A 24,137-nucleotide genomic window follows, 5' to 3' on the forward strand; every position below is an offset into this window, starting at 1 on the left:
TGGGTGCATTGTGTGAATGCACAGATGCCCACTCAAAGAACCCATTACAGGTAAGCAACCTGACTTTCTTCTTCGTGGTCTCTGTGCATTACACATATGTGCAAATACCAAGCTTACTCACAAGGAGGTGAGTTGGTGTCCTATTGCAGAACCTCTGACAAGACTGTACCCCTGAAAGAGCAGTCCTCTCTAGCTCAAACATCGAGGCAGTAGTACGTTATGAATGTGGAAGGGGTCGACCATGTCGCTGCCTTGCATAAGTCTCTTCCAAATGCCACAGAAGTTATCACTGCTCTCGTAGAGTGCGCTTTAACTTGCCCCAACAACTCCAGTTCCACTAACTCATAGGCAAGTTTAATAGTCTGTACTACCCATGACACTATCCACTGGGAAGATACAGGAGAACCTTTCCTATGACCTCCATAGCATACGAACAGGCATGGAGATAACCTAAATGGCTCCATCCTAGCCTTATAGAATGCCAAGGCTCTTGAGATATCAAGAATATGTAGAGCTGACTCAACAGGTGTCATAGGAGCGGCAAAAAAAGCAGGCAAGACCACATCTTGACTAAGATAAAAGTCTGATACAACCTTGGGTAAAAAGGCAACATCAGGATGGAGCACCACCTTATCCCTGTGAAAGACCAGATAATGTGGGTCCACCCTAAGGGCACACAGCTCTCCAGAATGGCAAGCAGAGGTGATGACCGCTAAGTGAGAGCAGATGAAGATTTGTCTTGGCGAGAGGTTCAAATGGCTTTTTGGTGAGTGCATGCAGTACCACCGACAGACTCCATGTGGGAACTGGGTCCTTCACTGGGGATGCTCTATTTCTAAAGCCCCTTAGAAAACAACAAACAAGTGGGTATGAAAAAACAGAAGAACTATCCACTAGAGAATGTGATGCTGAAACTGCAGCGAAATAAAAGTAAGGGGAGGAGTACTTCAGTCCCAGGATCTGCAGAACAAAAATCCCAGGATCTGCAGAATTCAACATTTAACAGGATCAAAGTCATGGTCACCAGCAAACACAGAAAACTTTTCCCATTTCTTTGCATATGATCTCCTAGTAGCTGGCTTTCTAGCTGCTTCAAGGACCATCTGAACTGTCGAAGGAATGTCTAGTATGTGCGGTGTTGAATTCTCCATGCCATGAGGCGCAAGGTGAGTAGATCTGGATGCTGAACCTGACCTCTGCTCCTGGAGATCAGGCTCAGTATTGATGGGAAGTGAAGACAGTTCCCTTTGGAGAGATGAAGGAGGCATGCAAACCATGGTTGCTGTGGTCACCATGAAACAACTAGGATCCAATTCATGCGGTCTCTGCTTATCTTCATGGCCACTCGAGTTATGAGCAGGAAGGGTGGGAAATGATAAAGAAGGTGTCCAGTCCACACACAGGCAAACACACCTCCCAGTGAGGCAGCAACTCTGCCCACTTGACTGAAAAAACTCTTGCACACTGCATTGTCCTCTGTCAGAAATAAGTCTAGGGAAGGATGTCCCCACCAGCGAAAACACTTGATTTCAGCTCCTGTTCCTGGGAGGCCTGGTAAGAGCGGCTGAGAGTGTCCACCAAAATATTGTCTTTGCCTGCAATGTAAATTGCAGTTATGCCAATTCTCCAAGCAATGCACCAGTCTAGGATCTGCACAGTCTGACGGACAAGTAGCGTGGAACGTGTCCCACCTTGTTTGTTCAAATAAAAGATGACCGTCGTATTGTCTGATGCAATTTGAATCCGACGATTGTGAAGCACAGGATCAAAAGCCTTTAATGCCATCTTGACTCCAAGAAGCTCCAGGAAATTGATATGATTGGAAGCCTCTGCTTTCAACCAGATTCCTTGGATTTTGAGCCCCCTAGCCCATAAGAGAGGCATCCGTTGTGACCATCATTGTAGGCATAGGCTGCTGGAAAGAGATCCCTCTTAGAAGATTGCCTTTTGCAGTCCACCACCATAGGGGCTCTGGGGCCATCTACCTTTTACTCCAGAGCCTTTTACTCCAGGGCGGGTGCGAGTCGAGGTCCTTTTGATTAGATGGCGCAGACGCCACTTTGCAACCATCCGTGGTTTTCTCCTGGAAAATGTGGATTTCCAAGGAGGTGTTTTGCTGAGATGTTTTTGGTTTTCTGCGGGTTTCCCACGGTTGCAAGCAGTCTGTCCCTTCCCCAAACCGACTTCACATTTTGTGTGGGAGTTAGGGATGTCAGAGAATTCTGCCACAGATCTCGGTGAGGCCGAATGGCAGTGCATTCGGCCCCCGAAATCTGTGGCAGAACGAAGCCCCCCCACCCCGCGAAAGGCGCGCGAAACGGGACACCTGCCTGCTGCTGTTCGCACTGCTTTGTGAATGGTGGCTGTGGCCGCAACTGCGGCCGCCATTTGCTTCTTCATTATAGCCGTGATAGGCTATGTAAATACTTACGTAGCCTATCACGGCTAACGCAGGGACGCCATTTGTGTAAGTATTTACATAGCCTATCACGGCAAAAAAAAGGGAACGCAAATGGCAGCTGCTACAGCGGCCGCCATTTGCGTTCCCTTTTTTTTGGCTGTGATAGGCTACGTAAATATTTACGTAGCCTATTACGGCAAAAGAGAGGGGTGCAAATGGCGTAATGGCCGCCATTTGTGCCCCTCTCTTTTGCCGCAATAGGCTACATAAATATTTACGTAGCCTATCATGGCCCCCCCCCCAAAAGGGAACACAAATGGCGGCAGCCGTAGCCACCGCCATTTGCGTTCGCTTTTTTGTTTTGTTTTTGCCGGGATAGGCTATGCAAATATTTACGTAGCCTATTACGGCAAAATACAGGGACGCAAATGGTGGCGGCTACGGCAGCTGCCATTTGCGTCCCTGTGCAGGCTGCCCAGCGGCCGGATGTCTGGCTGCGGCCGGAGAGAATTTCGGGAGGAGGGATGGAGCGCCTCCCCCCCATCGCAAATGTCACCCTTCAAAAAGGTAAGTGACTTTCGTACATCCCTAGTGGGCATATTGTAGGCATGCGTAGTGTTTGTGTTGCTCTGTGACGCCCCTTCACTCCCCCCATGCCTTCACAGCTGCGCAGTTACAGAGGCACAGAGATGCATTTTCATCTATTTAATCACACTTTTGCACATTTTTGCAGCTTCATATCTTTGCAACGGTTGCTTTTGGACTTAGTGCCCAAGGGCCGGGGGGGGGGGAGTCTTGGGGGAGGACCAACATCACTCCGGCCACCATTTTGGAGCAATGGGTAGCACATACTGCTCATGCTTGTGAGTGCGAACCAACATGAGAGTCTCAGGCTGGGGAACTGACAAACAGATGGTGTGGAAATGAAGGAGCACAAACCACTCAATTTTTACCTAACGTGGGACAGAAAGACACAACAGAGCCCCTAAAATACAAAACAGCCACTGAAGTGTTGCACCCCCACACTCACGGGACTGCACAGCTGCGCATTTAAGTATAATGGCAAAAAAAAAGGGCATGGCGGAGTCTGTTAGGGAAGGGCGCAGTAAACCGCAAGTGTATACCACCAGAATACTTCGAAGCTGAAATGCTGTGCATTTGTGACAGGGTTGGGGGTGAAAGCGGTGCCATAGAATCATAGAATAGTAGGGTTGGAAGGGGCCTACAAGGCCATGTAGATGGGGCTGCTGTTATAGCAGATGGGAGGTGTAGTTTGACTGTTCAAGCATTGTGTCTTAGTTTGGATAGTTTTATAAAGCAGTTCTGTAGGAATCTTGTTCGGAGCCGGGCAAAAGGCACTAGTACTGTTGTCACCGTCATCAGTCTAAGCAGCTTCTGAACAGTAATTGCCCTCACCATCTTGAGAGATTGAACATCCCTTGCTAACTGTGCTAGGACTGACGCATGGCCCTGAGGTAGAAAGGCCCATCCCGATAAGGAGTCTATCAAGACTCCTCTGAACTGGATGACTTGAACTGGGTACAAGATTGACTTCTCAAGACTGACGCACAGACCCAAGGTTTCCAAGAGAACTAATGGTCTGTGAAGATGGTGTTGCAGGTGCTGTTTGGACTGTGCCACCAGAAACCAATCATCGACATTGGGGTATATTTGCACCGTTTGCATGCAGAGATGGGCACACACCACAGTCATATACTCTTAAACACTTGTAGTGCTGTAGCGAGCTTGAATGGTAGGACCCAGAATTGGTAGGGGTGACTGCCAACTGCAAACCGAAGAAACGCTGGCTGAACTCCTCGATGCCGATCTGGAAATTCACATCCTTCAAGTTGATCGCTGTGAACCAATCTCTTATTTTTAGCAGGGGCAGAATTGAGGATAATGTTGTCATATGGAATTTCTTGGTTGAAAGGAAGAAATTGATTCCCCTGAGGTCCAAAATCAGATGAAGCCTCCCATCCTTTTTCAGCACTGTAAAGTATCAGGAGTAGAACCCCCCTGTGCATCTCCTGAAGGGGAACAGGCTGGATCATGCCCTTCCATAATAATGTGTCTATCTCAGAGAGGAGCACTTGGGATGAGCTGTAGATCAAATGCCTGAAAAAGGAGGGAGGGTGTTGAACTTCATTTTATACCCGTCCCTGATGATCGCTAGAACCCAGGAATAGGTTATCGACTCCCATGCCGGGAGGAAATGGGTGAGATGGGAACCGAACCGCGAAGGGTGGATTGTAGAAGGAGGGTGTAACAGAGGGTAAAAGTCAAAGTCGCTGTTTCTTTGTAAAGTCACTCTGCCTGCAAGAAGCCTGGAATCTTGATGAAGCTGAAAATTGGTGCCTCTGCTGCTGTGGGGGCTGTTGGTGTGACTGGCAATCGGTCTGGGGCCTAGAGTGCTGAAAAATCTGTTGACGGTACCAGCGGCGTTCTTTAAAGACTGGCTGTGCCTTGGAAAGACCCATCTTTCATGCAGTAGTTTTGGCTTTCTAGATGGTGTCCATTGCCTCATCTGTTTTAGAATTAAATAATCCTTCTCCATCAAACGGAAGGTCCTCTATGTGGGAGCATGTCTCCTGTGTGAGTCCAGCCAATCTCAGCCAGGCATGTCTCCAGAGTGCTACGGCTCCAACCATTGCTTTGGCATTACAATCTGCCTGATGACAAGCAGTGTTTATTGTTGTCACACTAACTTAGTAGCTTCTGCCTGAAACACATGAGCTAACTCCTGTTGATCATCAGGGAGGTAATTACAAAGGGAACCAACTTTCTCCCATACAAGAGCTGGTACCGAGCCATCATAGCTTGCTTGGTGGTGACTCAGAGTCCAAGTGAGGCAGATGAATAAATTTGACCACCCATCAAATCTAATCTTCTGCCCTCCTTATCCACAGGGAAAGAATGGATCCTTTGAAATCTTTCCTGTAAAGACTCTACTATCACCGAATTTGGCAGAGGGTCAGTAAACAATAATCCAGCACTGTTCTCCTAGACTCTATACATGCTTTCTAGCCTTTTCGATATGGTGTCATCGAGGAAGGGGCCTTCCACGATTGCTGCACAGTCTGTAGCACAGTTCGCAGAAAAGCAATTGCCACTCAGTGTGTATGATGACGTCGAAGACTAGATCCTTAAGTCTTCCAATTGGTTGTTGAGTTTCAAATCCAAGGGACTGTGCCATTCTTAAGATCTGCTTGGAGAAATGTCCCATATCCTCTGAGGGGGATGACGGATCATGACAGCCCACTGTTCCTTCAGGAGAAGAGACTGATGAAGAGACCACAGAAGACATGAAGGCAGAATCAGGTTGATGGTCCTCTGCCACTGAGAATGAAGAATCCTACCTTTGATCAGGCTTGTCAACCCACTAAGGCAACAGTATGGGAAGCAGTGACAGAGGTCACAGTTCCACTACCTTCATTGGTTCCAGAGCCTTTGGTACCAGTCACTGAGGGGAGGGATGTACCTGATTTGGCGTTGCTCTTGGAGAAAGCAAAGGTAGTGCTCTCGAAAGTGGAGACGGAGGCATAAAGTGTTCTCTCGGAGGAGGAGATGAGGTGGCTGGAAATCTGTGCTGGTAATGAGGGCTTGGGTAATCATAATGACTATAATAGTCATAAGGGTGATGGTAGCTCCAGTCATCCCATTCATAATGATGCCTTGGCAGCAGTGACCATTCTCTATCCCACTCTGAGTGAGGAGATCAGGATCTATCCTGATGCAGTCGGGACCAAAGCTCAGGTGCCCTTCCATCCCAACGTGGGTAAGAAGCAAGTACAGATTTCAGGGAATGGTGATACTGGGCATCTCTTTTCATCAGTACCATGTCATCTTGTCTGTATCTAGCTGGTGTTGAATCTCCTATCTCACCCTCTGATACCGAGGCTACGGGTATCTGTATTGATACCAAAGGCTCAATTCTCATTGGGATTGGCGAGTTTAACAGAGGAGCGGGTGTCAGTATAAACAGCTGAATTTTAAGTGAAGACACCTCTTCTTCTTCTTCTTCTTCTTCTTCTTCTTCTTCTTCTTCTTCTTCTTCTTCTTCTTCACCTCAATGGATTTAGGCATCCGTGCCTTTTTTAAAGCTTCTTTGCCAGGAAGGCTGCTAAAGAGTGGTCTGAAGTGTGTGTGTGTGTGTGTGGGGGGGGTCAGGGTGGCCTATGGTTAGAGCCGGAGCTGATTTCGCTGGTGATCCCCCCAACTGTCTCTTTTCATCAGCCTGAAAAGCTTTACCCTCTGACTAATTCTTGTCCTTCTTTTGAGTTGAAGAAGGTTCCATTTGCACTACTGAAGTGTTCACTGCCTTAAGAGGTTTTTCTCCCCAAAGCTCTAAGTCTGTCGGCACGGTTTTTACCAGCTTGCTTAGTATGGCAAGCCTCTACAATATGTGGTTCCCCTAAGCAAAATAAACATATAGAGTGCCCATTGGTGGGGGGAAGTTTGCTCCCACAACAGATGCACTTCCTAAACGGGGCCTTCACGGCCATACACCCAAGGGCATAATGCGATTGGAAAGATCGCAAAGGATTCCACAAAGAAAAATAAATATGAAAACTAGAAAGATCGAAAAATGATAGAAAGAGAAAGTAAGAATAAACACAAATTTCCTTAGCAAGGTAAAAAAGACCAAGAAGTCCCTTCAATCGAGTTCTGCCACAATGGTGGTTGACAAAGAACTGAGGGATTAGGCGGGAGCCTGTTGGGGCATGCACAGTGGGGCTGTGGGGGAGGGTTCCCACCTAAAATGCCTCAGCTTTAGAAGTTTCCCAAATTGAGGCTCTGCGCAGGCACAGAGATCACACGTGTCATGCACAGAGATCACAAAGAATAGAGCTTACTTACTACAACATTGTCAACTTCTATAACTCAAGGCCAGCGTTTTCTACTTAAGGGTAGTTTTATTTCATACCTCTACAACTGCATGGCCAACAGAAGTGAAAAACTTTAACATGGACATTCTCTTACTGTTGCTACAAGGGCCTATTCATTTTGCAAAAGCAGTTTCACAAGCAAGCACATAAACACACACAGTTCTGCACCTTCAAATACAGTCAAATACTCAAACTTTGCATATGACACTGCTTGGCTTTTTCTGACTGATGCAGTAAAAGAGGGTTTTTTCCATGGAAAAGCATTTGGATCCCTTTCTAGACCTTTAACCCCATTTGGTTCTCTCTCTCCACATTTCCCATCTCACATATGGTGGTAATTTACCTCCTTGGACGGCTTCCTGAGCACATCTCCTACGCCACCCCCACTCCGCAGGCCATGACTAAGCACAGTAACAATGCACATCAGCAATGTCTCGCACGTATGTTCTTTATCCTCTTCCTCAGCTTCTTCAGAAAACAGCTCTATTAAACACAGCAAGTTAGGACACCACTGTGACACAGAACGGTCTTGAAAATTTCTTACCCATATTCCACATTCTCCTCTTTGCTTGAACATGCCCAGCCACTTTGAAGTAGTCATGAGTTCACAGGAATATCCCCGCTTCCTATTCCCTCCTGCAGTTCCACGCCTAGGTTACAATGTCATGCTGTGAAGGTGGTTTTTTTAATCCTACAAACTGGGAATATGGCAACTGCTCTCATCTGTGATACGGACTCAAACATCATGTTCTGAGCTGTGAGAACTTTTAAAAAGTAGGACAGGGAGCAATATAGGTATGACTTTAACACTAGAATATGAATGGATCCCATTGTGTCTGGAGCTTTACTTCAGAACAAACTTAGCATTAATGTTGAATATGTTCCTTTTTCTAATTGAAGAAGCTTCAAGAGTAGCTATCAAATCCAAATATATAAAATCAATGTACAAATCTCAGTTTCTCCTGACTGATACAGAAATTTGAGCATCTCTGAAGCATATGTGTAAGCTCACAAGAGTGACTATGGAGCAGGAGTATGGGCAACTATAGCCTCATCCTCTCTTTGGTCCTCTGAGAGTATTTCAAATAACCACTCATTGCATCTACACTGGCTTGGTCAGAGGTGCATGGCAGAGCTGGTGCCAGTTTTCCCAGCAGACTGCAGCCAGATGAGCTGAGCTGCATGGCCCACCTGTGTCTGAGACTCTCTCAGGGTGACAATAAAAAGCCTTGTGTGCTCTTACCAGCAAACTCAGCACAAAAAGAAACAGTTATGTGGGTTTTTTTAGGGAAAAAACCTGAAAGGTGAGTGTGTACTGCAGACAGATGTGTGTGTCTGATCAAGCTATGGGGTCAGAGAAAGGAAAGAAGTAGGGAGGGTAGGGTGGGGAGGGGTGCTTTCAAACAGATGTTTCCAAAGCCACTATGCACCTATTCTGTCTTTTTCCTTCTTAAGGATTTTTTGGTAAGAAAAAGGGATGGAAGCAGCAGTGGGAAATATGGGAGGGTTACAAATGGGAGCCGACATTGTCGGGACCCCATGAAATTCCATGCTTGAGGCAGGGCAATTACACAATAAAAGCTTTTTCTGGAAGCACCCAGAGTTTCATGAAGAGAAAAAAGCACATATAATGGACTGCAGAGAGAAAAAGGGGGTTAGAATGCAAACACTAAGTTAAATTATAATAAAATATGTTTTTCTTATTTTACACAGTTAATGTAGCAAAATGTCCTGCTTGAATTTGCAAAAATGAAGAAGTAGCCTTGAGAATGAATGAATGAATTTATTTCATGTCTATACCGCCCAATAGCTGAAGCACTCTGGGTGGTTCACAAAAATTACTACAGAGTGCAGCATAAAACAATTTAAAATATAAAAGCTTGAAACCACAATATAACAGTGCAACCAGAATAAAACCTAGCAGCAATGCAGATATTTAAACTACAGATTTAAAACACCAGAACTAAAAGATTAGGAATCTAAAGTACTGGGAGAAGAATGATTTGAATTGTGCATATCTTCTATAAAGAAAGGTTTCTGTTCTGTGTTATATATTTGAATAGAGTCATATGTCTCCTTTTGAAGGTTGGAAGCAATCTACCAAGCGCAGCTACCATGTCCTCATCTGGCCTTCCAACATCACATCTTCCTCCTCCAGTTAAAGGTAGGGATGGCGGAGAATTCCACCAGGGACTCCAATGAGGCCAGATTCTTAGAATCCGCCCCCCCGCTGGAGTCCATGGCGGAACGGACCACTCACCTCCGCCACCCCGCGAAGTTCATGCCAGCTGAATCCTACCTGTCGCTGCCGGGTCCATCCACTGCCAGACTGTGGACGCCATTTGCGCCCCTGCTCTTTGTCGTGATACGCTACGTAGATTTTTACGTAGGCTATCGCGCGAGGGAACAGGGACGCAAATGGCGTATTTGTTCCCTCGCGCGATAGGCTACATAAAGATTTAAGTAGCCTATCACGGCAAAGAGCAGGGGCGCAAATGGCATCCGCTACGCCAGACACCATTTGCGTCCGCAGTCCAGCAGCTCCGTGGACTTGCCATAGAGCAGAGCCAGCCGAAGAGGATTCCGGGGGGAGGGGGGAGAAACAGATACCCCCCCCGCGGGCTCCCGGCAGACTCGGGTAGGTGGGGTTCATACACCCCTAGTTAAAGGTGATGGGGGATTTGCTGCAAATTGGGAGCATTTTAAGGTTGTTGGCTGCAGATGACGTTGTGGCCAATCTGCAGCCACCCCAGAGATTTCCAGTGGAAAAACCAGATTTTTTGAGACTTTTACTCTGTTTTATTTCTTTAATTTGTTCTCCATGCTTCTGGTGCTGTGTGCCCCTATCCTCCACATTTACTTCGGCATGATAGCCCTGCCCAGGGGTGTGTCTTCCACCTGGCCGTGACCTCACTGAGCCTTTCCAGCCTTCAGAATTACCCTACACACCTATTTCGCCATTAATTAGCCTCCATGATGATGCATTTCTCTGATGTTTGCATTACTTCATTTCTCAATTGCTGTGTTAAATAGCATCTCCAATATTGAGTAAAGTAGCTTCTTTGATATTATGTAAAGTTGCTTCTCTGATCTGGCAAGGTCTTGGGAGCTAGGGGTGGACGAAAGTGACTTACCTGTCCTCGAAGCTTGTTCGCGGTGGGGGGGAGGCGCTTCGCTGCTCCCCCCGCGAAGTTCAGGCCGGGGGGGGAGGCTTCCCGCCTCGCCCGGCCGAAATTCAGGCCGGGGGGGAGGCTTCCCGCCTCGCCCGGCCGAAATTCAGGCCGGGGAGGAGGCTTCCCGCCTCGCCCGGCCGCGAACTTGAAAGTTTAAAAAAAAAAAAATGCCCCCGTGATAGGCTACGTGACGATTAACGTAGCCTATCACGGCTAGATCTGCAGAGTCAGCCGTGATAGGCTACGTCAATCGTCACGTAGCCTATCACAGGTGACTTAAAAAAAAAAAAAAAAGCGCGTACGCTAATGGCGGCCCCCATAGGGAGCCGCCATTCGCGTTCCTTATTTGGTCGCTGTAGTCTACGTAAATCTTTATGTAGACTACGGCGAAAATAACGCCGTAATAACGCTAAATAAATAGACTACGGCTATTTGCGTTGCCCTTATTTTCGCCGTAGTCTACGTAAATCTTTACGTACACTACAGCAACCAAATAAGGAACGGGAATGGCGGCTCCCTATGGGGGCCGCCATTATCCATATGCGCTTTTTTTTTTAAGTCACCCATGATAGGCTACGTGACGATTGACATAGCCTATCATGGCTGACTTTGCAAATCTAACAGTGATAGGCTACGTTAATCATCACGTAGCCTATCACGGGGGCGTTTTTTTTTCCTTTTATTGCAATGGCGGCGGCGGCAGCCGGTCGAAAGATCGGCTGCCGCCCCCACCCAGGACGAACACCCGCCGAACCGCCGGCCGGACCCGCCGCTGGGAGGGACATTTGCCAAAGGTAAGTCTCGTCCCGGGGGGGGGTGCGGGGGGGGTGCGGAGAATTTCTCCCCGAAACTTGTTCAGGGGGCCGAACACGTTGGCGCTCGGCCCCCCGAAGTTTCGGGGAGAAATTCTCCGCCATCCCTATTGGGAGCCTGTCATTGCAAGCGGGGAGAAAGTGTCCAGAGAAGGAGAAAGGGGTAGCAGTGGAAGCAATAACTCTGCAACAGTTTGCTGGAATGGGGCGAAATTGGGGGGAGGCCTGCTTTCAGTGGGAGCCTTCAGATGCAGCACTCGAGAACAGGGGATTTTGGCTTCTCATGGCAAAAGAGTGCACAGTGGGGAACAGGGCAGAAAGTAATAACTCTGCGGCAGATTGCTGAAAAGTGGTGAAATTGGGGTGGGCGGATGGTTTCATAGAAAATCTATTAGTTGCTTTCCATTCATAATAATGCAATAGCAGGGCGGAGCTTGGTCATGGGCCAGGAAACAAGCCTCTCTCATTGTGTGAACAGCCCCTGCCAGTTTGATGATGTTCAGTTCTACTCCTCTCACCCCACCTGGAAGTATGTTCCTTTCAAGCACTATGTGACCCCTGAAAACTAGATTTTAAAGGTACGGTACACTCGGCTTATCTTGCTTTGGGTGTCCCTGATGGACCAAAACTAATTCCATGAAAATCCGGATAATACTCCAACACGCTTCTCATTCCATTGTCATGAAGATCCCCCCCAGGTGTGCACATTCAAAATTACGAGATTGACAAGATAACTAATGGAGGAGATTAATTAATGATAGACCACAGTGGCCTCTCCTCTCTTCTCGTCATGTTTAAACTGCTAATGAACTGAGAACCCAGAAGGATGATGGATTGTATCCAGTGCTGTTCTTCTGTTCATAAGGCTCTTTGATCCAGATGAAGACTTAAATGAATGGAAGGGAGAGGGAAACCCCCCTCCCACTGCTGCACAGGGTTGTGGAGCAGCATGAGGGTTCAGGGGGCTGCAGGGGGGAGGGGGAATCAGTGAAAATTACATCCTGTCCCACTTCCATGTACAGAAACCTTCGCTCATCAAAGACCCTTAAATGAATGGGCAAAATTGGATACAGCCCATAGATGGGATAAATTAACCCTACCTGCCACATCTCAGTAGTACACACCAGGCTATCTTGTGCATCCAGGATTAAATCTTGGATGGCCATTGTCTTTCCATTTACTGACACAGCATTAAACAGTAGCCATCTGTAATCCATGGATAATATTCCAACATGCTTTTCATTCTGTTGTTGTGAACAGATTCCCCGCTGGGATGAATCATTCTGTTTCTTAATTTGCCTTAAGGAATGCTCAAGTAAATGAACTAAGATAGGCTTATAGGTCTCACTGACCTTTGCCATATTTGGACTTCAAAAGTTGTCAACATTCCATCTGGGCCTGACAGCAATACTATTAATTCCAGCAACAAAAGAAATTTGCAAGCAATGAAGAAAAATAATGGTACTATTTTATTTAAAATATTTTGGTTGCCTTTTAGTGTACAAAACCCTCTCAAGTCAGCTCACAAGATAAAAACAATACAATATTAAACATCAGAATTAATAAAAAAGCTCAAAAGTCAAAAGCTCAAAAGGCATCATTGCCATAATGAACAATGATTGAGCAATTAGCCACTCTTGGTAGAAATTAATGTTACTGGAAGGAGAAATGGGGTTTGCGGGGCAGGGGGAGGGGATTCTGGAAGGCAAATTATTCTGCAGGGAGAGAAGCATTTTAAAGTACATGTGGGGCACAGTAGCAGTAACTGAGTTTGGTTCCTGTATAAGAAGATAAAAAGACCTGTTTGGTTATTGCATAAGAACATAAATAATCCCTGATCCAGCTGGACCAGGATGGTGTTTCCAACAGGAACCAGCTAGACAGATACTTCTGGAGGCTCTTAAAAAGGGCACATAGGCAGCAGCAGATCCTTGCTGTTTGCTCCCAGCTCTGGAATTCAAAGTCACACTGTATTTGAACACAGAGATTCCTTTTTACTACAATGGCTGATAGGAAGAGATTCCATGGGCTGTGCAGGGATAGCGGTGGGAAGTAGGTTGAAGCAGCATCCGGTGTCTGGATCCAGAGAAAGATTGGGTGGGAGTGGCTTGTACACTTCCACTTTTTGGAAGCACCAGTTGGTGTAAGCTTTATGTAGGGATGTACAAAAGTCACTTACCTTTTAGAAGGGTGACATTCACGGTGGGGGGGGAGGTGCTCCGTTCCTCCCCCCGAAATTCTCTCCGTTTGGCTCCGCTCCGCAGAGATTCCACAGAGCCGCCGGCCACGGCCGCCCGCAGCCGGACATCTGGCTGCTGGGCAGCCTGCAGGGACACAAATGGCGGTGGCCATAGCCACCACCATTTGCGTCCCTGCATTTTGCCATGATAGGCTACGTAAATATTTACGTAGCCTAGCACAGCAAAAAAAAACAACAACAGCAAACACAAATGGTGGCGGCTACGGCGGCCGCCATTTGCGTTCCCTTTTTTTTGCCGTTTTAACCTACGTAAATATTTACGTAGGCTAAAACAGCAAAAAAAAAAGGGAACGCAAATGGTGGCCGCCGTAGCTGCCGCCATTTGCGTTCCCTTAGTTGAGCCGTGATAGGCTACGTAAGTAAGCTACGTAAGTGGACGGCAGTAGGTAGGTGTTCCATTCCGGGCCCATTTCGCGGGGTGGGGGGGCTTTGTTCTGCCACGGATTTCAGGGGGCCGAATGCACTGGCATTCAACCTCACCGAGATCCATGGTGGAATTCTCTGACATCCCTAGCTGTTGTTGTGTTCCATCCCAAATATATAGTGCCATTATAGCATCTGGAAGGATTGGCATGTAAAGGAAGCCAGGGTGGGTAAGTTCTGCATCATGTCAGAAATAAAATGATGAGAACTGCAATTCAAAACTACCACATGCAAAACCAAATGATGCAGGACACCTACCTGTGGAAGGAACAACAGAAGAACAGTTTTCACCATTCCCTATTCTGCATACATTAGAATACAGGAACTCACTGGTCATTGCCTCACCAGTTTCAGTGTGCTGATCTACAAGTTAGAAAATAAAGATATCAGTAATGTAGCTTAAAATGATACTAGAGTTCTCACACATCTGTTAGCATGCATTGCTCCAATTATTTTATTACAGTAGTTGTAAATTTTAAAGATGTATTATTTCCCAGTTCAGCCATAAAAGCTCCCAAATTGGCACACAACACATGAAAATATCTAAAAGTTATCTTATGTGAAGTAAAATGCATTCAAGTTGTGCCACCATTCTTCAACTTCATTAGGTTTAACATTCAAAACCCTTGATAATTTACAGCACACCAAAAGCAAAAATGACACTGTTCCTGTTTACTTGATTCAAAGTGGTGTGATTGTTTAAAGTCTATGAACAACTGCCATTCTTTGAATATGTTGTGATCCCAAAAAAGCTTGGTGGTACTTGTGTTTTGCATCCAGGAAGCACCCTGAAACAAAAGGTAGGCGGGGGGAGGAGAGGTGATCTTTCATTTGAATGTGTGTTGCAAGGTCTGACATGGCATGGAGAAATTTACATTTTATATCTCATTCAAGTGAAAAATTTAACAAGCCACAGAATTGTCTTGAAATTTCTAATTGATAAAAATGACGGTCAGAACTGGGCATCCTCACCTAAAGACAGCTTAAAAATTATCATGACAACATTCCTAAAAGGAAAGCAGTTATGCAGGAAATAGCTTTGGTAGTTAGAAATCATATACCCACTTACATGGGAGTAAGCCCCATTGAATTCATGTATAGGATCGTGCTGTGTGTGTTTTGCTGCATGCACATGTGATATACACATGAGACAATGTAGCCAATCCTAGCATCCCAATGCAACAAATGGCATGCATATGCTATCATCTCTTGTGACAATCTATATATGGACACAGATTAGTCCCTTCATGGCAGTGGGTCCAGTCAAATTTGTGCATGTTCTGTATGTTCACAAGATTGCTGCATGAGGGTTAAAATTTCTACTTGGCCATGTAAGTTTCTCATCCTTATGGCTGTATGAAAAGCATGTGGAAAGCTTTTAGAGACATCTCAGATGCCCAAACGGGGTTAAACAAAATTACCATTGATCAGGAGTAGGATTTTGCTGCTTGTATAGGTTTTTGTCCTTCCCCCCGCCATTCCCATCTATTTGCATCTCCATAATCTTTTAATTAACTATGCTAGATCTTCCCAAAATGTTTCCTTTAAAAAAAAATGTGGAACTTGCAGACAAATATGACAGATATGTGATTAAAGTTTTGAACAAGTTTATCCAGATCACATAATTTGAATATATTTGGTGCAGAACAAGATCACTATGGGCTATTTTGGGGCTCACACATATAGTTTTGGTTTTACTGTACTAGAGAATCCATACTAATATGCAGCACAGAGCAAAAGAACTTCTAACAAGGAGAACTGGATGCAGTCAAATTTGCTTAGCAGCCAAATTATTTTTGCTTTCAAACCAACAAGACCTCCATTTATAGCAGAATGTTCTCAAAGGGAATCTGATCTTAGATGGCAATCCACTGGGGAGGGAGTTTAACACTCACAGGATAAAACATCTGATGCATTTACATAGGTAGCACACTCTTGGGGGGGGGGGGGGAGAAAAGCCTAACACCAACCTGGCAATAATGTCTCATTAGGTAGCTTATCTACTTCTAAGATAAAGTCATCTTTGAAGAACAGGTAGCCCACTATCGAGAATAGGTAAACCAAGATAAGAGCAAGCACAGCAGTCAGGATGATGGAACGTCCATTGCGAGTGACACTTTTAATGACATTCAGCAAGGTCTCCTCTCTGTACACCAAGTCAAAAAGCTGGAAAAAGGACAGTTCAAAATGTTTCAGATTTATTATCAATTAAAAACAGATAGAGCCCTACTATACCTGGGTGTCTATATGAGCAATTAAATATTCTGGAGGTATATGCTTTTAGAAATCCTGATAATTATTTTTTGCGGACAGTTATTTATTTATTTATTTGTTTGTTTGTTTTATTTAATTTCTATACCACCCAATAGCCAAAGCTCTCTGGGCGGTTCACAAAATTAAAATCAAACAGCACACAATAAAACAATACAAAATATATAAAACATTAAAAGCACAGTAAACAATACAACCAGCATAAAACCAGAATAAACAGTTAAACAATCACTTTCTGAGATTGCTACCAAACCCCCCCAAAACAAATAAAAACAGCAACATTATTAAATGAAGTAAATGAAAAGCCACAATAAAGGGAGTATATTAGGGACCAGACCTTTTCTTTCAAAATCAGCTCAAAAGTTATATACATAGTTAGTTTGCTTGTCCTTGGGCCCACAGGCCTACCAGCACAGTGTGATTTCTAGTTCAGAAATTACAGAACAACACTGCCACGGTATGGCAAATCAAAAACCACAGCACAGGGATCACCTAGTTCTATAAGCATGGATCTGGAGCATACCCTTGTTTGCTCCGCACTTATAATGTGACATACAGCTGAACTGCAATGTAACTGCAGCTTGAAATTTGACATGGAAATCCCCATATGAATACTTAGTGCATCAATGAAAAGCCACAGAGTGGCCTAATGGAAACTTTGTGGTCTCTGTGACTGAACGAGTTTCAGGAGACAGTTGCCCCGAACCAAAGAAAGTTAGTCCCACTTAAGTCCCATTGAAATGATTTGGGTTTTGGATGGAGCTACTCATTGCTTTGGGAACAGCATGTTCCAAAAACTCTGTTTGGTGAGATAACATTATTGGACAAGTAGAGGAGACATTATTAGGGTTGATCTGAACATTCTAAATGAACAAACATTCACTTGAATGAGAGAGAAAGAAGTTTGGGGTGAAAAAGCTTCACTCGCTCATGCATGCTCTTTGTTTCTTGCCACTGCCAGTTTGCAGAGGTGGTGGCGGCAGTCCTGGCAACTAATGGCTGCCATGGTTTTCCCCTCATAGTGCCTAGGAATGAGTGACAATATGTCATTCCAAGGGGGATTTTGGTTTTTTGATATCTGCCTTTTTTTTACCCACAATTCCCCTTGGAATGACACTATGCGATGACGTGCCATCATTCACATGGCCATTGTAGGGGTAAAGTGAAGGCTGCCAACCACCAGGAGAACTACTTTCACAGTAAACCCCCTACTTTGCTCCCTTCATCATCCCCCTCAGAAAAATCACTGAAACACCCTTCATATTTGCATCTTGTGAGTAGGGAAGTGAAAAGGGGGTGGGAAGAGGACATTTCAGGACAACCCTAGGGACATTTGTAAGGGGAAACTGGGGTTAGCATCCCTACCTCCACCTTCATGCCCACCAATTCTCCACTGTCACATGCATACCCCTTCCAAGCCATTTTCCTATCAGCTGGGTGCACTTCTGATTTTGGAGTACATATGGGAAAAAAATATTAAGAGCGGCCTGTGGGATGGGCATTTGCCAAGCCGAACTGTAGATATTCCTATGCAAGTGTCATCCTCGCATGGGAACCCAGTGTTTTCTAGTGATGTCACTGACATTCATAATGTCAAGGGCTCCTTGGAGGCCTCTCTCAGTCTAATCCAGTAGCCAAGTCCAGACACAGACAAAGGGATTCTTTTCAAAGCTTTATTCCTCTTTTACAACTTAACAACTCTACGGTTAGCAACTAGATATGAGCAGCAGAGCACCTATGCCCTAAGCTGGAACAGTTGGTCCCCATTTGAAAGGGAATCACAGGCAGACCCCTGAACTTAAGGGCTAGGGAGAGTCCCTCCCCTTTTCCCTTGGATCCTCTGGGCACAGCCGTTGTTTGCGTGCCAACCGGGCACTACGCTCCTTTCCGCGCCCTCCATTTGGCGCAGCTCTCTGCGTCGGCGTCGCACGTCCATCAAGTCTGCTTTCCACGCTCTGTCACTCCCAGGACTGCTGTCTAAGCTAGGAATGCTGGTGGGAGGAATCTCTGTCAGCTGTTGGCCCTGGGAAAGAGGAGCACGCTCCTCTCCCAGGAGCAACTCCTCTTCCTCAGAATCAGAACTACTCTGGGATTCTATGGGCTCAGTGTCCACCCTGACACATAATATGAATTTGCCAACTCATAATGATTGGCTGTATTAAGATCGAGTGGCATTTGTTCCATAAGTTCTTCTCTGGCTCAGAATAAAAATGAGATTCTGTACATGCAGACTAAGGTCCTCCAAAGCTAGCTGCTTTGAAGCCACATGAACAAGAGTTCTTTCATGTTAAACCCCTTCCTCTTTTGCCAATTGCTGGGAAGCACATGACCAGATCACACGAACAAGTGACCTTTTGTCTGGAGAATATCTTTTCTGTTTGGTAATTCTTCCAATGATGGGGAGAATGTTTTATATGGTTGTTATTTAAATGATCTCCAGCATGACCTAATCTAAAACTTTCTCTTGTTCTTGTATGTGATTTTTTGGAAGGGGGAGGGGCGGCTGAATTTCCAAGCAGCTCTCTGCCATAGCTGATGTTGAGAAGCAAAATTCCCAGTAGATATATCAGGGGTGGGCAATACGCGGCTCATGGTCCACATGCAGCCCCCACTGCCCCTAAGTTCAGTTAAACAGTTTTTTGTTTTAAATTGTGTCTGTAGCGGCTACAAAGCACTCAAAGGGTCAAAATTACCTTGTTTTTAGTTAATTTTGACTCTTTTAGTGCTCTATAGCTGCTGCAGACACCATTAAAAAAAATTGTGTGTGCGAGGGATGCAGCCCATAGTGGGGAGGTCCAGGGAGAGAAAATAGCCCCTAGACCTCCCACATTTGCCCACCCCTGAGATATACGATAAGGCATGGCATCATTAGCATGCATGCACTAATATTGCAACTCAAGAGAAAACTCTTTAAAAACGTGCAAAAAAAGCACTCACCAACTACTGAATTGTTTCTGAACCATGCTGAGAGTAGTTCACCCAGTACTGGCATTTTCTTTATAATGTGTAGTTTTACCTTTTAAGTTTGATGTGACTAACATGTCCCATTGATTTCAACTTTCTCTGGGATTGGGCTGCATTCCTCCCTCCCTCAAGAAAATAGAGGCAGCTGTGCTTCTGAAAAGCAGCCATTCCAAATAGAGACTGGGATCTAAAGAGCACTTTGGTATGCCCAGTGGGCCTGTTTACTTTTTTCATTTGAATGGTAAAACATACTGCCATATCGCAAACTGGTTTAGGAAGTTCCCTTCATTTTAAAAGTGATTTATCAGATGGCATGGACTGTGCAGGGTGGGGGTAGGGGTACTGTTATTCAAGAAGCACATGACCACAGCCTGTTAGGTTTGCAGAACTAGCTGAACAGTTCTTTGGATCCTAGCCAGAGTGGGCAATTACTTCAAGTCAAAGTGTCCTGCAACATATTTAAAACATATAAATGCCATGGCCTGCATCCCTGCAGACCATTATTCCTCTGCAAGTCATTCTGCAGCTTAAATGCATTTAACATCATACAAGGTTACTAATATCCACAATTACCATGCACAGTTGAATTTTAAGATGTCAGGATTAAACACTTACCAGCAAACTGTAGAAAAATTCATGAACAAAGAGCCCCATTGCACAAATAAGAAGGTACAGTAGATGATAAAGGAATTCCACATCCATGATCATGGCTTTGTATCCTCTAGTGAATGTTCCACAGTTACCAACAAAACTCATCAGAAATATTATTTTGTTACAAACCTGTGAAGCGAAGGACAGAGAGAATGAATGTACAACTGAATTCTCAATTAAGAATGGCAAGGGTATTTCAGAAAATGTACTAATACAATATACCAGTTTCAACATCCAGTTGGAAAACTCCTTGTTGGAGTATCTTTTCAACTCACACTGAATACCTTTGGGCAGAATATTTAATTACTAATACTTAAGCACATAGTTTTCTTTTTATGATAGAAGACAACAAAATGTCAGAAAACCTTATTTGATACTTACATTGAAAGCCCCTAGAAGAAATAATGTTGGCTGTAAGCCTACTGAAAATATTAATCGTAATATTGTGGAAGCTATTAAAGCTCTAATGCCATGGGGTTTAGGTAAGGCAATAACAATAGCAAGTGATATCAGCATGGCTGTCCAGAGTAAGCCTGACAAGTGGGGCTCCAGCGTACCTGAGGAGGGGAAAACACACAAAAACAGTTCATTATTTATTTTAAAATGTATCCTGTGCTCAAATGGCTCCACAGAGCCCTTAGGGCTGCTAACAATACAAAATACCATGTTTAAAAATATACCTACAAACAACCTATACAAACTACAAATCAGAAGCAAAACCAGATATAAATAAGCTGTCCGGCAGATTCCAGGAAATACATGCTAGTCTTCTCCCCTCCCCCCAGTCCAACTAAAACCAAGGTTTTTTAAAATAAAATAAAAACTGAGCTGTCCCAGGTGGGAGAAATGCTTTCTCCACCTACTTGAGGAAACACTTTCAAGATTGCCTATGTACATGCCATTTTCTGATACCATCATTCGGTTTTGCTTACTAACTTGCCTGTCTAGACACTGTGATTTTCAGACTGATAAAGGGCTGAGGACAGCTCCTTAAATACACTTTAATTAATAAAAATGTTATTGGCACAAACACTTAGGGTCATTCACATAAATAGAATTATTACTTGTGCACTCCTGTTGCTCCTTCTCCTATTTTAGAGAACATACCACAAGAGCCCCTGGTTATGCAACTTTAGGAAGCACTGGTAAAAATACCCTTTCATTAAAGAATCGTAAAAACCTAGCCTCACTGGGGTCCAATTGAACATACCAATCAAATGAAGCTGAAGAGAAACTATTATTTTGTTGTTGTTGTTCCACAGAGTTCTGATTGTTTTGAAAGCAGGGTGCACCCTCATCAGTTCTATGTCAGTTTAATTGTTATGGCTTTCTCCAAGCAATCCTGGGAATTATAGATGTGTGAAGTGCTGAGAAATCTGTTATAGTCTGAGATCTGCTTTATATAGCTACAGTCCCAGGGTTCCCTGAGGCGAGGCAATGACTACTTAACCATTTTAAAGAAGGGATGCTGTAGGATTTGATCTTTGCAAATTCCAAAATGAACTGACCTGATCTGTACCTCCTGAAATAACAAAGCTATCCATTTGATTTCAAACTTCTCCAAATGTTACAATTCAGTTCTTGGCTCAAAAAACTTATCAAAATGCAATTTAAAATGCATATTTTGAGACAAAACATATTTAGAAATGTATAAAAAATAAATTTCAGACTATGTATTAAAATATGTATTTAAAGGCAGTTTTTTGTGCATTTAAAAAAAATCAGGTTAATGCAGAAACAGGATGGACCAGAAACAGACTGAGCCATCCATCCCTATTTTAACGACAGTACCGTGCAAATACACCCTTAGTTACACCCTGTAACAGTCCAAAGATGGGCCTATCACTGATGTTTCTGAAAAGTCACGGACAGCAAATGCTGCCTCAAGAGTATGTGATAATTGTCATTTATTGGTGCATATATTCAGCTTCATCCAGTCATGCAAGACAGCTCCTTTGGAGGAAACTCTATACCGTTATGAGTTTGGCTGTCCTGATTAGCATAAATGGGCTTATCAACATCATTTGGCCTGACAAATTAATGGGTATTCAGTAATTTGACAAAAGAGTGTTCATGTTTAATGGCTAGAAATCATTCTCCCCTGCCTTTGGAATATGACATCCATCAGAGTTTGGAGAAGGGACAAAGAAAAATATGAGAATCAATTTGTATTTGGACTTAGAAGCAGAAAGCTGTGATTTTAGTTAGACTGGATTCAGTCTGGCAGGCTCTGGGGTTGCACACAGTTGCTTTAGAATCTGAGGAATATTCAGTTATCATGCTGCCTGGTGTAGGATATTTGCATTCATTATTCTCTGCTTGCATGTTTGTAAATAAAACTGATATTGCAAAGACACCGTATGTCTCCAGTGCTCTGACAACCAAAAGGAATGAAACCATTAGCACTGCCCTTAGACTTCTCACCACTTGGGAAAGTGGAGAGTACTTAAAAAATACAACCATTAAACATTCACCAAGGTGAAGATGCTTCACGGAGCCCTCCCCACTGGTGCTTTAGTTTTTAAATTTTATAACTTTGAAATACTAGTACCTCCTTTGATTCCTTTAAATGGATAGAAAAATGCAACCAATAGATTCATAAGGACTGCAAGGTTAAATGAAATGCTGCTCCAGAAGGACATGTTGCGGGAGCACCAGTACAATATATGTTGAGCTGCAATTAAAAAAATAAATGTGTTTAAGAGATTCAAAGATATCAGATACTTTTAAGAAGGGGTGGGGGGGAATCCCTAGAGACCAATGTATTGCCAACAGTTCCTAGAATCACACATTACTAACTTCAGTAATCTTTACTACCTGATTTAAAGTCAGGTATTTTTTTATTGTTGTTTGCAAAGTCCATATGTTTAGGGCATTTGATTCCTTGAAAAGCCTTTTCAGATCAAGGGCTGTATTAAACAGAAACTAGTTTTTTTATATATATAACACCTACTTTTACAAGCACCATGTGAGCAAACGTCAGTTATATATTAAAAAACACAAAAGATCGGAATGTGCTGGCTGCATTCCATGACTCTTTGTACTGTCTGACCTTCTGGGACTGCCTTGTTCAAATGGTCATTTTCAGTCTTATATCTCTGAAGTGGAAATGCAGAGCAAAGCGAGATGTTTCATTAAACATGTGACAGTCATGGCCCCTTGTATGTTTCAGTTTTGTTTACTAAATCACAGCTGCAGCCCCTTGACCAGAATGGTAGCACAGCATGGGTGGGGTGGGAGGAGAGATGAGGATTTAATCTTTTGCCCCTGCTCTGGTCCCAATCTGGATACCCTATCCTACTCCACAGCTGCTGTTTGCCCCAGGAGGAAAGCTGCCATTGGTGCTAAAAAAAAAAAGCTGCTGCCAGGGGTGAGGTTGCAGTCCTGACTGGGACTATGGCAGGATCGAAGGATTAACTCCGTCTCTTCCATGCTACTGTCCTGATCTGGATCATTCTGCCCCCACCTCTGCTATTCAGTGAATGAAAACCAAGCTGCAAGAGCCAGTCCTGTGGTTAACATTACACCTAGTTTGGCCGTCAGTCATTACATTGCTAAACTCTACATAAAGTTGCTCAGTGTAAAATTTCTTACACTATAATAAAGCATTAGAGAATGCCAAAGCCTCAAACTGTGAAGGCAACAAAGCAAAAAATGGACCATTGTGCCAAGCAGATGTGGGTATCCCAGTAACATCCCACATAAGACCAATATTAAAGGAGGCCTGCACAATTTCTGACCCATCAAGCCTAAAGCAGTCCACTAGCTATTTATGGTGGCTCACCAGAACCATGATAAGACCCTTGATAAGGGTTAAAATAAAACACACACCTTTTCCCAGTGCTTAGGATAATACTTCAAGCCTCTGATAAAGTGGACTGTAGACTCTAGTCATAATAAAACTGATAGTTGCTAAGGTGCCACAAGACTATTTGTTGTTCTTCCCCCCAGTCAAATTAGCACCCCAATCCAGCTGCCTTTAAAGTAAAACATAACAAAATCCCACAGGAGATCCTAAACTCAGGTATCTAGTTTGCTCCTTAGATAACACATCTGATATGGATCCTGGGACTAACTTGTGCCTCTCAGATTGAGGTCTGACCTTCCCTTTACAAAGCTGTCCATCTGCATAATTTTCTGGCTGCTTCCCTGTGTATATTTTCAAAGTATTAATTGGGAAATGTAATGTGGAAACAGATGGCAATAGGCACAACCAATGTTTAAGCCAAGTCTTTCTGGATATGTAAGTTATTATAAGCAAAATTATGTGGTGTTGTAAACCTTGCATGAAAA

General features: G+C 44.1%; 1 protein-coding gene across 13 annotated transcripts in view; it reads right to left on the reverse strand.

The window, feature by feature from the left end:
- Positions 1-24,137, reverse strand: part of ITPR1 (inositol 1,4,5-trisphosphate receptor type 1) — a 377,196-nt gene that overhangs the window by 42,358 nt on the left and 310,701 nt on the right. For 12 of the 13 annotated variants that reach the window (XM_084840316.1, XM_084840314.1, XM_084840319.1 and 9 more), the window contains 6 exons: positions 22,396-22,518; positions 20,226-20,401; positions 19,809-19,973; positions 15,929-16,124; positions 14,217-14,321; positions 7,634-7,773 (listed from right to left, as the gene is read on the reverse strand). In XM_084840316.1, the coding sequence (XP_084696442.1) occupies positions 7,634-7,773; positions 14,217-14,321; positions 15,929-16,124; positions 19,809-19,973; positions 20,226-20,401; positions 22,396-22,518 (905 nt within the window). The remainder of the gene's footprint in view (positions 1-7,633; positions 7,774-14,216; positions 14,322-15,928; positions 16,125-19,808; positions 19,974-20,225; positions 20,402-22,395; positions 22,519-24,137) is intronic. The other variant, XR_014788558.1, reaches the window with a different exon arrangement.

This window comes from Heloderma suspectum, chromosome 2 (assembly GCF_057233095.1).
Source record: "Heloderma suspectum isolate Gila_16-S chromosome 2, 16-S_ref, whole genome shotgun sequence".
In the NCBI taxonomy this organism is placed as follows: domain Eukaryota; kingdom Metazoa; phylum Chordata; class Lepidosauria; order Squamata; family Helodermatidae; genus Heloderma; species Heloderma suspectum.